Source organism: Neomonachus schauinslandi, chromosome 6 (genome assembly GCF_002201575.2).
Source record: "Neomonachus schauinslandi chromosome 6, ASM220157v2, whole genome shotgun sequence".
Lineage (NCBI taxonomy): Eukaryota > Metazoa > Chordata > Mammalia > Carnivora > Phocidae > Neomonachus > Neomonachus schauinslandi.
The window spans coordinates 2,788,811-2,804,639 of record NC_058408.1 but is presented as its reverse complement, the minus strand read 5'-3'; the positions used below and the strand labels follow the sequence as shown (position 1 = coordinate 2,804,639).

At 47.6% G+C, this 15,829-nt stretch overlaps 1 protein-coding gene across 1 annotated transcript; it reads left to right on the top strand.

The window, feature by feature from the left end:
* Positions 1-326: 326 nt before the first annotated feature.
* On the top strand, positions 327-15,451 carry FCRL2 (Fc receptor like 2). The gene is made up of 11 exons (XM_044916012.1): positions 327-357; positions 1,891-1,911; positions 4,442-4,717; positions 4,953-5,237; positions 6,488-6,775; positions 7,100-7,378; positions 7,687-7,803; positions 13,679-13,762; positions 14,000-14,065; positions 15,296-15,324; positions 15,413-15,451. Exons 1-11 carry the CDS (start codon positions 327-329, stop codon positions 15,449-15,451), a joined length of 1,515 nt encoding a protein of 504 aa, XP_044771947.1.
* The last annotated feature ends 378 nt before the right edge of the window (positions 15,452-15,829 follow it).

Below are 15,829 nucleotides of genomic sequence, written 5' to 3'. Positions count from 1 at the left end.
TCAGGGCATTAAATAACCCTGTGAGCATAAGGCACTTAGAACTGTGTCCAACTCATGAACAGCTGTGTGTTAAGTGTTAACTGTCATCAGTGTCAAGAGAAGGAGTTTATTTGGCACCTAGAGGACCATCTTCATTCTCATAGCGTCTATAGGAAAGAAGACAGTGGCCAGATTTGACAAGCCCTTCCACTTCCTTTTTTTTTTTTTTTTTGCTAATTGTACAAAACTTAGTTTGAAAAGCAGTTTCCATTCCCTGCACACAGACCCCAGCTGGTGGCCGAGGGAACATCTCTTCATCTCTTCTTGGATAGCTGAACCAGGTCCTCATGCTGCTGTGGTCATTTCTGGTCATCTTTGGTGAGTCCAATAACTTGAATTAGGACTGAGGTGGCAGCAGATGAGGTCTCCAGCTCCTGAAAGCCCTGAGGGTTTATCAGAACCCAGGGACCAATAGGAATGCTCGGGTCTCTGCTTCAAGCTCAGAGAGCAGTCTGATGCACAGCAGTGGGCTCTGGGCAAGTCACACTGCAACGCATCCTTGTCCTTAATGTTCAAGGTCGGCTACTTTACCGTTCCTGGGTTATGAGTTCCTGCTTTGATATCTCAGATAATTCGTAGAGTAGTATATTCTCATAAATACAGTTTTTATAATTCCAACATTTACTACTTCTCCATGAGAACTATTTAGACAGTTATCTCCAAGATGGGGTTTGGAGATGCATGGACACCCTTTGCTCAGGCTCTTCTTTTGAGGAGGACAGGACAGGAGAGCTGCTATAAGGAGACGAGATTCCTTTCTCTCCTTTCAGGAGGCATTAAACCAACATTTGTTAATAAGTAAAAAGACTCTCACATAAAATATGGCCAGAGAAAAGAAATCCTTTCAAGGTGGGTTTGGCTTTCAAAATTATGTGTGCTGGTCTCAGCTCATCAATAAGCAAGGTTGTGGCTGGACCAGCCTTCATGGGTCTTATCATGACTGCAAGATGCCCTTCAGTAATAACGGTCAGGAAACTTTGGAAAGCTAAATGTTTATTACTCACAGAGCCTGGAAACTACACAGCACCCCTGGGATCACACAGCGAGGTCGTGGGGAGAGAGACAGCATGGGTCTGGGGTTCGGTTCTTTTTTTTTTTTTTTTTAAGATTTTATTTATTTATTTGACAGAGAGAGAGAGAGAGAGCGAGAGCAGGAACAGGAGCAGAGAGAGTAGGAGAGGGAGAAGCAAGCCTCCTACAGAGCAGGAAGCCCAATGCAGGGCTCAAGCCCAGGACTCTGGGATCATGACCTGAGCTGAAGGCAGACGCTTAATGACTGAGCCACCCAGGCGCCCCTGGGGTTCTGCTCTTATTGGGCTGGAGGCTGGGGGCCCACAGTTTCACAGGCTCACTCTTTGCTGGTGAATTAAAACAAATGACCACAGTCTTCTGTGGATGCCTCCGCATCAAAGCTTAAGTCAGGCACAAAGTCGGGCCGAGAGAAAACCCCAGCTGTCAGGGTTTACACTACAAACTCTGATTGGGTGTTTCCTGATGAACTCTTGGTGATGTGGGATATCGTGTAGTGGACTCATTGGGTGTGCAGGAGGTTGGTGGGGAGAGGGGAAGGACGAGGAAATGAGAGAATCACTGAACATCTGGCGTCCATCCGTGGGACATGCCCTGGGTGCTCCCTCTGGTCAAGGGAGGGGTTTGCACCTGCCTTGTGATTGTAACATGAGTGGGGGCCAGCTGGTGCTTGAGGGAGATTGCATTGTTGGTGATAATGGAGCAGAGGAACAGAAAAGGGGGTGATGGGGAGTTCGGGGTCAGTTTAGCAGAGTAATAGAAATGTCTAAACTGTAAGGGCAAATGCTCTGGGCTAACCTCAGGTTTTTGATCCCCTCACAGCTCCTGTCAGTGAAGAGGCAGGTGAGTCATCTACATCCTTACCGTTCCGGGGTCTAGTTTGTCCGTCGCCCGGTTCCCAGGAGGTCCTGCAGAGAGGGACGAGGACAGGCCATGGAGACGTCCCAGTGTTGCGGCTCCCCTGGGCCAACCCGCCTCCAGCCATTTGGCTGGGTGAGGACAGCCTGCCCAGGCGGAGTCCCCTGCCTGTAGAGCCCCAGGTGCCGGGGAGTGGCATCTGGAAGAGGGTGTGCGGCCCGGACAGCCAGCCCGTGGGGGAGGATGGTTCTCCAGGCCCCGGGACCATAGCTCCTCCGTGAGGTCTGGCTGAATGTCCTCGCAGCTGAAAACAGCCGCTCTCTGAGCAACACGGCCCAGAGCGTGTGCGTGGTTGGGACGGCCGGGCTGCTCTGGCTCTGGGTGGCGGCGGGGGCGCTGCCCCGCGCAAGTCAGCGAGCATCCCCGCAGCACCTGCGACAGGGCAGGCGCACTTGCCTTCCCTAAACAGGCGCCGGGCGGCTCCCGGCCGGGGTCCGCCCGCCCCGTCTTCACAGCATCGCTGAATTCTGCGTGCCCTCAGACCTGTGCTACCTTCCTAATGCGTGTGACCACAACCAACCTCACCTTGCTCTTCTTGACTTAAAGCTGTGCTCACCAAAGGAAGTTCAGAAAACGGGATTTTATTCTGTATGTACATGAGCCTGGACTGAATCTAAAGAGATGGAGGATTGTTGCCGGACCTTGCCAGCACCAACCGCCAAGTGGAAGGGGCGCTTGGGGCTCCAAGGCGCCGTCCTGGGAGAACAGACCCCTGTCTCTCCTTTCATGGTGAGACATGAATGGGACAGGGATGCCAGGGACCGCTCCAGGAGCCTGTTCGGGAGCAGGACTCGTCCGTTGCATCCACGCTGTGCGTGAATGATCCTTAGCAGCGGACTCACGGGCTCACGTGGTCATCCAGCCGCAGCCCCGAGCCTGTGAGATTGCCCATCATGTGCCTTTTCAGCGGCATCTCTAATCATGAGGCAGAATGTCTGCCCCCTACCCCAACAGCATTCTCCCTGGGAATTTTTCCAGTTTCTGGATGAAGTCTGTGCTAGTGGTTTAAAAATCAGCTTGATTATAAGTCCCACAGCCAAGTCCCCAGGGGATCCAGTCTCCATCAGTGAAGGAGGGCAAAAATCTCAAATTAAGCTAATTGTTTCTGCAACCCACCTTTTCTGCCCTCCTGATTTCATTTTTTATAACCCAGATTTTTCGCCTGATGTCAAACAGGTAAATCTGGTTCTCCACCTGGAAGAGTCAGTAGCATGTTTTCCAAAAATTATGATTCTAAATTTCACAAGCTTCCTGTTGCATTTTGGTTCTGGTTCTGCAGGGGTATTTTATGGGCCACTTCACCCCTTATATGGCTGACCTCTGCTTCCCTATGCTACACATCCAAATTCTGGCTGTCATGCCACCATTGAACAGGGGCAGGGAGATTTTTGTTTGAGATATAACTTAGTTCCTCACCTCGAGGTCAAAATCCTCAACTACAACCCTGAAAGGTAATGCAAATGTCCCAGACACAGAAGGGGCCTGGTACCATAAATAAGCAAAGTCACAGGGTGGAATCTGAGACAGGCAGTCCCAGGGGAAGACATTTATTTTTGGCAATGACTTTTATTCACTATGGTCAGCTAAACCTTGAATGAAAGCTCCCTTCCATCTAATTACACATGGGATGGGTGGGGAAGTGTTTGGAAACTAGTCAGGTGGAAAGTTCTGAGGTTTGAGGTACAGGATCTTATTCCAGTAACCAGTCTATGCCCCAGATACCCAGGCCCCTTGGCGGTTTCCTCTGGCCAGGCAAGAAGAAGACGAAGAACGTGAATTTAGAACACAGCATAGTGTCTTCAAAGGCTGGATCAAAGCAGAGGGGATGGGAAAGCGACGTGCCCTCTGAGGACAGTGGTCCCCCCTTGTGACATCACCAATAGAGAGGGCTAAGCAGGAGGAACTTCACTCCTGTATCCATGTAAAAAATTATGTTTACTTTGACATTCCCTGCCATTGACTCAGTGTTTTGAGTCCTCACCTCCAAACTCCTATGCTGAAACCCTAATCCCAGGAGGATGGTATCTGGAGGTGGGGCCCTTGGAAGGTAATAAGGTCATGGAGGTGGGGTCCTCATGATGGGATGAGTGCCTTTAGAAAACGAGGCCAGAGAGCTAGCAAGTAAAGATACACAAGAAGTCAGCCGTCTACAGCCTGGAAGAGTGGCCTCGCCAGAATCTGGCTGTGCGGCACCTTGATCTTAGACTTTCAGCCTCCAGAACCCTGAGAAATAAACCCCGAGAAAATTATGGTACTTTGTTACAGCAGCCCATGCTGACTCAGATACCCCTCAGGACAAGAGAGAACCTAGCCCTGAGTAGGTAAGGAGGGGGTTGGAACCTCCGTCCTGCCTGGAGGGGAAGGGGCTGCTTGGCCCAAGAGCACAAGAAACGGTCAGGCATCTGGGCTCTCTGCAGAAATGGCAAATCCAGTCCCCTGACGCCCTCTCTTACAGACTGGCTGACCCTCCAGGCTCCCTCTGTTGTCTTTGAAGGAGACAGCATAGATCTGATGTGCCAGAAGAAAAAGGACAGCTGGGAAATCCAGACTATGGCCTATTACAAGGATGGAAAAGAGTTACAGCTGTCAAACGAAGTCTCTAGCTTTTCTATCCCACGTGCAGCTTTGAGTGACAGTGGCAGCTATTACTGTTTTGCTACTGCTGAAAATTACTTTCTGAAGTATTTTCTGAAGTCAAAAGCTTCAAGAAGCATCAGGATTGAAGTGCAAGGTAAGACTTTCCCTCCTGTGGGAGCCGGGCTGGACGAGACTGGAGCACAGCAGGGTGGGTCCCTGGAGGGAACACCTGCCCCCACACCAGATGGGAACCAGAGTCCTGTGGTTTGACCACAGGAGGGAGTCGTGATAGGTGACAAGTCTGGTCTGAATGTCTTGTTTGCTGGGGTTGCTTTTGAGCAGGAACCATCCATCTCACTGCTCGGGGCTCTTGTGATCCTTCTCTCTAGAGCTGTTTCCACGCCCTGTGCTCACTGTCAGCCCCTCCTGGCCCACCGAGGGGAGCCCGGTGACCCTGACCTGTGAGACCCAGCCTTCTCCACAGAGGTCAAATGCTCAGCTCCGATTTTGCTTCTTCAGAGATGACAGAGCCCTGGGGTCTGGCTGGAGCAGCTCCCCAGAGCTCCGGGTCCCCGCCATGTGGACGGAGGACTCAGGCTCCTACTGGTGCCAGGCAGAGATGGTGACTCCCAGGGTCAGAAAACAGAGCCTTCAATCCCAGATTCACATGCAGAGTAAGTATCGTTGGGTATGAGCGTGGGGAAAACAGGAGTCCGGCAGCTTCACTTCAGCTGCTCGTCTTTTGGGTTCTCTTGCAATTCCTGTCCTTGTGGAAAGTGGGATGTGAGCTAGAGAATGGGCGTTTCATAAAAATAACAAATGGACAAAGCTCCTGTTAAAAAAACAGAACGCTATGGAGTAAATGTGAGGATGGAATCGACTTTATTAAGCATTCATGAATCAGCAGGATCCTAGCTAGCAAGCAGAGAGATGCTCAGAGGAGTTGTAGGAAATGGAAGTTTTTTATAGGCATGAGGTGAGGGAAGGGGGTTATTAGCAAAATAAAAGAGGATTTCTTCAGGCCAAGACATCATTTGCGGGAGGAGGGAACTTCAAAGTTTTTTGTTTTTTTTTATCATGCAGATGACCTCATTAGTGTGGATCAGGAAATTTCAGATTGACTTATAGACGGTCACATTCCAGGGATAGGCTGAAACTGTAATTAAGTCTTGGTTTGATGTCAGTGGGGGACAAATACTCCATTTGGGGCTCTTTTTCTTCTTTTCTAAACACTCCTTATAATCTTTCTCTTCTTTATTAAAGTCACATCCATCAGTCATATCTCCACTGATCACTTCGTGCCTTGGTGTTTAGGAGTGGGCTGGGACTTTACTCAGCAAGCACCTGCTCCCCAGTGGCTCTGCAGATGGCCCCACATGCTGGCTTGCAACACAAGTTGGTTTTATTAGAAGGCACCGTGGTGCTCCAGTGTCGGGGGATAAATGAAGCATCAGAGAAAGCAGAAATCTGAGTGGACCAAGCGGCCAGAGGAGGGGTGGCAATTCTTGTGGACCCTTGAAACTGGGAATAATGGAGGAACTGTCATTGATATTGTTAGGGGGGACAGTGCCTTTTCTGAGGTAGGACTGATGCTACCAGGGACCCCTTCACTCAGTGCAGAAGGCACCACTCTGCACAGCGACCCCTCCCCCCAGAAATGTTTTCCTGTCCATGGAGCAGATGACCCATCACACATTCTTTAGTGATCCCATGAAATTAGACAGGAAGGGGGCTGGGACATGCAGTATCTGCATCCACATTCTTCAAGAGTAATCACCGCGGATTCCCTACCTTAGTGTCCTTATAATGGATGACATGAGCCCTACCCGTATTCCCACTTCAAGCATTAGAGTGAAGCCAGTCATGGCCTGGTCCCAGAGCCCTCCGACGTCAGCTTCTCACCTGTCGTCTTCCATCCGTCTAGGAGTGCCCGTCTCTAACGTAAGCTTAGAGATGTGGGCCCCCAGGGACCCGGTGATCGAAGGAGGGGATCTGATCCTCCTCTGCTCGGTGGCCGAAGGCACAGGAAACATTACATTCTCCTGGCACAGAGAGGACACGGGAACCAGTGTGGGAAGGAAGACCCAGCGTTCCCTGTCTGCGGAGCTGGAGGTCCAAGCCGTGCAGGAGGGTGACGCCGGCCGCTATTACTGCAGAGCTGACAATGGCCACGACCCCATCCAGAGCAAGCTGCTGAGTATCCGTGTGAGAAGTGAGTCACTGCTGTGGAGCACCAATGACAAGTGGAGTGTGGGTCACCCCCGCAGGTTAGACTGCGGACATCCTTCTTTCCAGGGAAGGGAAAATAACGGGGGCTGGACTGGCATTAGGAAAACACAGGCTGAGAATGACGAATGACCGTGTCTTTAGACAGTAGCCCAGACTTGATATTCCCCCAAATTTCTAAAGACATTATTGAGAATCTTAGGGACACACAATGACCAGGGGGCCAGGCCCTTCGCTGAGGTCCTAGTCTGGGGTCTGGGTGTCTACTGTGGCCTCACAAACCGTCTCCGCTGGTCCCTGTCTCCCTCAGTCCCAGCGTCCTGCCCCGTCCTCACCGTCAGGGTGCCCGGGACCCGGGCCGTGGTGGGGGACGTGGTGGAGCTTCGCTGCGAGGCCCAGAGGGGCTCTCCCCCGATCCTGTACCGGTTTTATCACGAGGATGTCACCCTGGGGAGCAGCTCGGCCCCCTCTGGAGGAGGAGCGTCCTTCAACCTCTCTCTGACCCCAGAACGTTCTGGAAACTACTCCTGTGAGGCTGACAATGGCCTGGGGGCCCAGCGCAGCGAGGCGGTGCCACTCAGCATCACAGGTGGGTTGATGGTCCCTGGATACAGGAGCATTATGATTAATGGCTCTGCCCCAGCAGTCTTCACTGGTACCATAGTGGGGTTTTGGAAGGTGGGTGGAGGTCCAGGTGATGCCTGCTGTGTGGGGGAGGTTGGAGAAGGTGATCTCAGTGCCTGGCTGCTTCTCTTCTCTCCACACCAACCTGGAAAGTACACATTATAATTAGATAACGTGTGAACTTATATTAACCATTCCTGCAGAGCATTAGACCAGGATTCCAGGACCCAAGCCTTGACCCTCTAAGGCTGACGCACTGGTGTCTTCCCTCAGGGACCGGTGGCTACAGAAGAGACCACGTCACAGCCAGAGTTCTCGGGGCGCTGTGTGGTGGCCTCGGCGTCATAACTGCTGTTCTGCTGTCTTATTACTGGTCTCGCAAGATCTCAGGTTGGTTACCTACCGTTTGTTTTGATTGCCTTTTATTGCTGTGAACTTTTCCATTACTGATACGGATTGGATTTGAAAAAAAAAGAAAGAAAGAAAACCTCCCCAAATCTGACAAATTCTTTTTACACGTTATGATTTTCTAAGGTTTCATGCAGTGGACAATGCTGCCATATTTTAGAATATGTCATGTCCCCCCTGTGTGTAGATTAAAACCATTAACACAGTCCTTCATGCTTGCCTTTTAAATAAAAATGTCCAATTATTAAATCATCTAATAACCTTCAATAGACATAATCAGTTTACATGCAGAGGAGTGAAACATAATAAGTGGCTGGATTTAAAGGAATGAAAACAATTTAGTACCTTTTCTCCTTTATCTATCGATTTCTTATTAGTTACCTACTCATGGCAAGAGCAGTGACTCCTCTTTGAATTCTTGGGTGTCTCATATGGGTCACGTGGGGCATCTTCATGCACACATGGTGGCTGGAGCTGGCCGGAGGGGGGGACCTTGACTGGGACTCTCAGCTAGAACACACACAACCTCTCAGTGTGGCCTGGACCCCCTCGTGGCATGATGCTGCCAGGTACTCAAACATCTTACATGCTGTCTTCCGCTTCAAAAGTAAGTGTGACAGCAAATCTGCAATGCCTTTTTCCAACTAATTTCAGATGACTCGGTTTCATCAGGTCCCTAAAAACTTGCCCGGATGCAAGGGGAGGGAGCACAGCCTCCACCTCCAAATGGAGGTCTCAATGTCAAAGAATTTACAGCCATGTTTTTAAAATTTCCACACAAACCACTACACATTCCAGTCCATGCCTCCCCGCCCCACCAGACTTCCTGAAGCTCCGGCCCCTGGGCCACCCTGTCTGGGTTTGGCAAGTGCCCCACAGGACCAGCGGTTCCAGAGCCAGGTCTCTCTCCCGGAGCCTCGTAGTTCTTCCCTATCCTTTCACCTCTTGAACACTCTAAATAGACTTCTACCAATATTTTGTCCAATATTTCCAGCTCTCGGAAGAAAGGTCTGTTCAATTTCTTCTTCTGTCATCACTGGAAGCATGAAAGCACGACCTTCGCTAACCAACACTCCCATAAAGCTGCTGTGTTTTCGGCATGACAGTATCTCCGTATTACTTGTAAGAACAGGAATTTTGAGGACTCCTCTAAGTGATATCTCATACTGACCCCTACTCGTACTCTGCTAGCCAAGACATGCTACCAATGACCAACTCTTACAACTGTTACGTATGGCAAGCTTACACATGTTATCTGTAATTATAAAAAATAATTTTTAAGTGTGTATTATGGTCCAGGTTTAACAATCTTGGGGAAGTTAAGTGGGCTACCTTGTTCATACAGCCACTAGGAGGCACAGCGAACACGGAGTATACTGGCCCGGCCACAAAGCCTCAAGCCTGCCTAGAACTGACCTTAGCGATTCTCCTCTCACACATTTCCCCCATCCCCCCCTTCGGTGAGGTGTCATTTATTAATCTCTAAGATACAGGACAAGCACTGGGCACAACAGAAATGCACGACAAACTTTTAAACTCTTGCAAAATGCTTCCTTAAATCTATCAACTACCACAAGGTGAAAGAAATTTTGGAAACTCATCAGATAGTGCAAATGTAATTCAGTTTTTTCAAGTCCAATGGAAGTTATATTTTTTAAACAGACTATCTAAGACTAAGGAATTGTGGGGCGCCTGGGTGGCTCAGATGGTTAAGCGTCTGCCTTCGGCTCAGGTCGTGATCCCAGGGTCCTGGGATCGAGTCCCGCATCAGGCTTCCTGCTAGGCGGGGAGCCTGCTTCTCCCTCTGCCTCTGCCTCTCTCTCTCTCTCTGACTCTCATGAATAAAAAAAAAAAGACTAAGGAATTGTGATTTTTTGCTTTTATTATAGGTTTTAATTGATAAAAATATGTGGATATGAAGAGACAGGTTGTTTGTTAACATAAAATAATTTCTAATTCATTCATTGTGATGAATTTTCCCACTTTTCAAGTTACATCCCGATATACTGTTGATTCAAATATAGAAACAATCTACAAAGCAATAAAACATTTACTTGCTCCTTTTCAGTTTTTACACAAATTATTTTTTTCGTGTCTAATTATATGCTCAAGTGCCTCTGGCATCTTATGTGGATAAGCTTGTCAGGTTCCTGTTTTTGAGGGAAACTTTTCTAGTATTTCTTTGCTATGTAACATATTCAAATACCCCTTTTAATGAAGCTCCAGATTCTTATTTTATTAAGACTATTTCTCAGAAGCAACTTTTAATTTTTGCTAATACCTCATTAGTATCTGTGAAGATAATCCTATATTTCTCTTTTCAGCTATTAAATCAACTTATTATAATATACCAGAATACCTAATATTGACTAATCTTTCCATTCTTTGTAAAAATCCAATTTTAGTTGATGCATTTTTTTTAAAAGATTTATTTATTTATTTGAGAGAGCGAGAATGAGAGAGAGCATGAGAGGGAGGAGGGTCAGAGGGAGAAGCAGACTCCCCGCCGAGCAGGGAGCCCGATGCGGGACTCGATCCCGGGACTCCAGGATCATGACCTGAGCCGAAGGCAGTCGCTTAACCAACTGAGCCACCCAGGTGCCCCTAGTTGATGCATTTTTAACATAAACTAGCGTTCTTTTGAAGTTTTTTTTTTTTCCATTAGTAGTAATGTTGATATTTGCCAGGTTTGTTGTTATTGTGATCTTTTCTGCCTTTTGTACTCACCATTACAAAGGAAGCTCAACAGTTTCCTTCTTTTTGTATGTCTTTTGTGCTCTGGAATAGTTTACATAATTATCTGTTGTCTCAAGATTTCCTGGCACTCCCCTGTGGAAGCTGCGGCTGGTGGGTTTTGGGGGAGCGGGTCCTCGACAGCTGTCACCATCTCTGCTCTTGTAACTAATCTTGTGAGAGGCATTGCTCTTGCTCACGGCCACCCAGCCCTCCTTTACCCCCGGGCTCAGGGACAGTTAGTTTCCCTGTCTCCTCGAAGTGAGACACAGCCAGTGAAATGCCGGCCGCTTGCATTGTTTCCCGGCAGAAGCATTTAGGAGCGAGGCGTTGATGTCCAGATGTCCTTCCCACGCGCTGGTGCTCATGCAAACGCGTGCTGGGTTGACAGTGTCACCAGATGGTATGGCCTCCAGCAGCAGCCTCAGTCCCCGAGTGACTCTGTCCCCTAGTGACAGAACCCCCGGCAGATTTTTGACAGGTCTGCAGCACAAGTGGGAAATTTACAAATCTTTGCTGCTGCAAGCCCCTGCAAACTGAGGTTGGTTTGTTAATGTAGCAGAACACACTCCACCCTGACTGCCACACTCTGTCCACAGTTTCTTTCTCTTCTGGGGAATTTTCCTAGAAAATCATCTGTTTTATCCAGGCTCCTAAATTTGCTTACTTGGAATCGAGTGAAGTAGTGTCCTGTGATTCTTCTGGCTTCCCCGTGGTTGCATTTATCCCTCTGTGCCTTCTCCTTTCATGTTCATGAGTGGCATCGAAAAAGGAGTATCCACCCTTTTGATTCAAAAGTGAAGCTGCTAGAATGATTTATTTGATCTACCAGTTTGCTTTCTAATTCTGAAATTTCTGCTTTTATCTTCCTTAAGTTGCTGCACTCTGTTCTTGTTAGTCTTATTCTTTAGAACAAACTGGACATTTAATATATTTGCTTTCTTTTGTCTTATATATTTATATATGTATTTAGTAGCTTAAGACTTAATTCCCTTAAATGTATATGTTATAGATATATCCAGATTTCTTCACTGTTTTGTTATGAATTTCCAGTTACACTAAGATCAAAGATCATTTATACCATACTCATTTTTAAGAATATTTTTGAAGTTTTCTTTAGGAGCCAAGATATCATCAGTTTTTGTTATTGTTCAAAGTGCTTAGGAAGAAGACTAAAGTCCATTTTAAAAATAATTTATTCAGGAAGGAGTTGCTAGAATCACATACACTGATTTCATACTGTTTGAAGATGTGCATCCCTCATCTTGTGGTTGAATGACTGTTTGGCTTGGTAGAAAATCCTGAGATCCTTCTTCCTTCCCTTGAAGAAAATCATTTAGTTCTTCCTTCTCTAACACTGTCTCCAAAAAAACTGATAAAGTTAGAGCTCCAGCTGGGCTACTAGGCAATATTTTTCATGATTGCTGAGCTGCGTCTAAACTGGAAGCGCTCTCGGGGCGCCTGGGTGGCTCAGTCGTTAAGCGTCTGCCTTCGGCTCGGGTCGTGATCCCGGGGTCCTGGGATCGAGCCCTGCATCAGGCTCCCTGCTCCACAGGAAGCCTGCTTCTCCCTCTCCCACTCCCCCTGCTTGTGTTCTCTCTCTTGCTGTGTCTCTCTCTGTCAAATAAATAAATAAAATCTTTTAAAAATAAATAAATAAATAAAATAAACTGGAAGTGCTCTGAGTTGGGTTATAAATGCTCGGTGGACAGCATAAATGAGCATACCCCCAAGTGCAACACAGCTCTTGAGACTGATCTTATCCCTCGTAGTGGCGTCTGCTCCCAGCCATGTGGACTTGTCCTCTGAGCTGTTAGTTGAAGGACCAGGAAAGAGCTCCTTGACCACTGGTGATGCAGCTGACACATCCATGCTGATACGTTGTGCTTCTTGCTCTGCATCTCTCTGTAAAGCTAAATGGTGCAAAGGAGAGCCCCATGGGTCTTATGAATATCAACATCAAGCCTGACCCCAAGACCACTGCTTTAGAGTGGGGGTTGCAAATATCAAAACATTTAAAAAGTGAGAATGTTCCACCTAAACAAGGAGAGCAGTCATCAGCAGTTAATATATATTTTGCAATAATTGAAAGAGCAATAAAAAAATCCAGAAACAGTGACCCATGCCTGTGGGGTTTGCCATTTGAAGTGGTGTGTTAGATCAGTGGGGAAAAATAATGGATTGTCCAGCTAACAGTGCTGGAGAAAATAAGTAGTCATCAGGACACAACACAATTGGATCCCTACTCTGAATCTTATATCATACCAGTGACGACACGTGGTTAAGTCAGGGGAAAGTTTTAAGAGATAAAGACGTTGCCCCTAAAATGAATGTTCCTTCATCTGCTTTTCAGGAGGACGCTCTGTCACTCATGTACCCAGGTGAGAACTTTTCCTATTCAAAGTGGGAACTCTAGAGAACTTCCCCATTCATGATTTTCAATACTTACTGCTCCTTCTGCTTATACAGGTCACGCAGTATCTTTCTATGATACTCAGCCATGTCTGTATTCATTACATTTATGCCATCAGAGTGCTGACTCTGGGTGGCCCACATGACAAGGTGTTGTCTTGCATACGATTCAAGATTTCCAAATTACTAATTTACATATTCAAGATTATTTATGGAGTACTTACAATGTATGAGTAAGTTCTTGTTAGACTTTTAAAGGTGTGAAAATATGCATAAAATGGAGTTTATTTCCACAGGGGACATAATTGTTTTATGGAGAATATATGACACATACAATATACAAAAAAGAGAGATAAATTGATGAGAAAGAAGCAGATGAAGTTCTAGGAGAGCTTATAAGAGAAAAAATTAAATCTCAGGCAATATCATTCTCCTATTTATAACTTTTGAAAAAGCTAAAGATGAGGAATAGGACATTTTTGCGAGATCAGAGTGGCTATCCTATTAATAAAGAACTTTGTGATTCTGTGGCCCATCTCTGGCTGCCCACCTAAAAGACCACAGCCCAAGAATCTAGACAAAGGGCCATCAAATCACCCAAGCCAAGTGCCATGTCTGCCTGGCTTCTCCCACACTCTTCCCAGCCTGCCTCCTCTCTGTTCTCACTCTTGCCCTGGAGACTATCATGTAGTTAGTTTGCTTTCTCTCAGAGATGCTTCCAGCACAAACCCTCAGGAGCCCACCCACTCCAGCTCACTCTCAGACATGGAGGAGATGCAACCAGAGTATGTCAATGGTGAGTATCCCCACTGGAAGGGGCTCTGAGGCTACGGTCGAGAAGGAAGAGAAGGCAGGTGAAAAAAGCCATGAGGTGGTCTGCACGCCCTGACCCCACGAGGCCCAGTCTCAATAAATGACCCTGAGAATCATGTTGGGGTTAGGAGGACAGTCACAAAGCAGGAGTCTGGGAGGGCACATATGAAGTTTGAACCCTTGTCCATGGACATCTTTGAACCATGTCTTTTCCCTGCAGTGGGCCCTGTAGATGTGGATGTGGTTTATTCCCAGGTCTGGAGCATGCAGCCACCGGAAGACTCAGGTGAGAAACCGCGAAGTGGTTCTTGTCAGATGCATCTTCCCAAGAAAGGGGCACCATGTGTGCAATAGAGGCTTTCATACATCATTTGACCTTGATATGCAATCTGTAGATCCAAGAAGGAGCAAGAGATATTTGCAGGCAGGTTCTCATGGAGAAGCTGAATTACAAAACAAAACAAAACAAAAACAGATGGTCACTTGAGAATAGACAGTTAGGGAGAATCCGGGATACAAGGCAAAGGGATAACATCAAATCAGGTAAGACTGAGAGTATCTGAAGTATGGTATCTAAAGTCCAGGAGGAGTTGTCCCAGTTGAGTGGGGTCATTGCCAGGCTCCTTTGAAAGGACCTGCCGTCTGGAGATGCCATGGCAGGGGTCATGAACGCATCAGCCTAATCTAGAGAATCTGCCCGTTGACGTGTAGCCTTGCAAGAATTGAGGCAGTGGTTTTTTAGAAGGGCAGAGTTGTGTTCTTCAAGCTGCTTCTCCAGTGCCCTTGAAGTTGGAACCTTCAACCATGCCCTTTGCTCTGTGCTCCTGGCTGCTTCTGCTGGAGCCAGGGGCCGCTGGCAGCTTGGCGGGCTTCCTGGGGAAGGGTCACCCGGCCGCGCTCCTCTGGGTCCTCGGCCAGCCTTGCTAATAGCTGTACCACTGCAGCCTGCAGAGAGCCAATGACCCTGTCATTCTGCTTCCCTGCCTGGGACCAGCCCAGCAAAACTGAAAAGGTACAGTCATGCTTATCCTCCAGGCCCTCCAGGTGTTGGTGTGTTGCCAAGGGCAGGAGGGGGATTGAATTCCACTCTGCCCACCTGGAATGAAGGGAGAAGGAAGCAGCCCCCACACCCTCAAGCTGCCGTGTGACTCAGGCTCTCCCCTCCCTTATCTCTGTGTCCCGTTTCCTTCTATGCAGTGCATGAACACCTGTGGTCGTTATATGAAGGACATAAAGGGATGACAGGAGAATGAGCCCTGACAGAATATTGTCAATAATCCATGGAAACTGCATCAAAGAGAGGAAAGGTTTTGTTCAACAAGCGTTGGTAGAGGGCTTAGAGCTTGGGTGGTCTTAGAAGGACTGCAGAGTGGACAACATTAAGTCATGGATTTTACAGAACAAGAGAAGCTGGAAACCACACATTAAGCATCGCCATCCTGTGCCCCGGAGCACTGTTAGGGAATAAGGTCTAAGTGGAAGCCCAAGAGCTCAGTAATATTTCTTTTCTCCACAGCAAACACCAGGACAATTCTGGAGAACAAGGTGAGCTGCATTCCCGGAGAGTTCCTTCTCCATCTTGCTCCCCACCAGCCATGTTCTTTCTCTTCCTTCAACTGTGCATCTCTCCTAGGACTCCCATGTCATCTACTCTGACGTGAAGGTGACGTAACACTTGGAGGAACTGGGGGGCAGAACATCAACAAGGATGGAACAGCACTAAGGGCTGCAAAAAACTATAAAAATGCCCAACCCTCATGACGTCTCACAGACAGAATGTGCTCCAGGGGCTGAGCAGGCCAGCTGGGTCATCTTCGGGGTCTCATCGTGCTCTTTCCCAATGTCTTCTTCCATTCATTCAATACTTTTTGAACTGCTACTGCACCCCAGAAGCTGTGCACAGCGATTACCTTTGTTATCTTCTCTTTTTTAAAATTTTTAATTTAAATTCAATTTAGTTAACATGTAGTGTATTATTAGTTTCAGAGAGAGAGTTTAGTGATTCATCAGTCGTGTATAACCCGCAGTGCTCATTACATCACGTGCCCTC

Excerpts from the sequence above, each read along its gene's own strand:
- FCRL2 (XM_044916012.1), top strand. The coding sequence starts at position 327 with ATGCTGCTGTGGTCATTTCTGGTCATCTTTG. Across the intron at positions 1,912-4,441 it reads TCCTGTCAGTGAAGAGGCAG|ACTGGCTGACCCTCCAGGCT; the intron begins GTGAGTCATCTA and ends CCTCTCTTACAG. Across the intron at positions 4,718-4,952 it reads CATCAGGATTGAAGTGCAAG|AGCTGTTTCCACGCCCTGTG; the intron begins GTAAGACTTTCC and ends CCTTCTCTCTAG.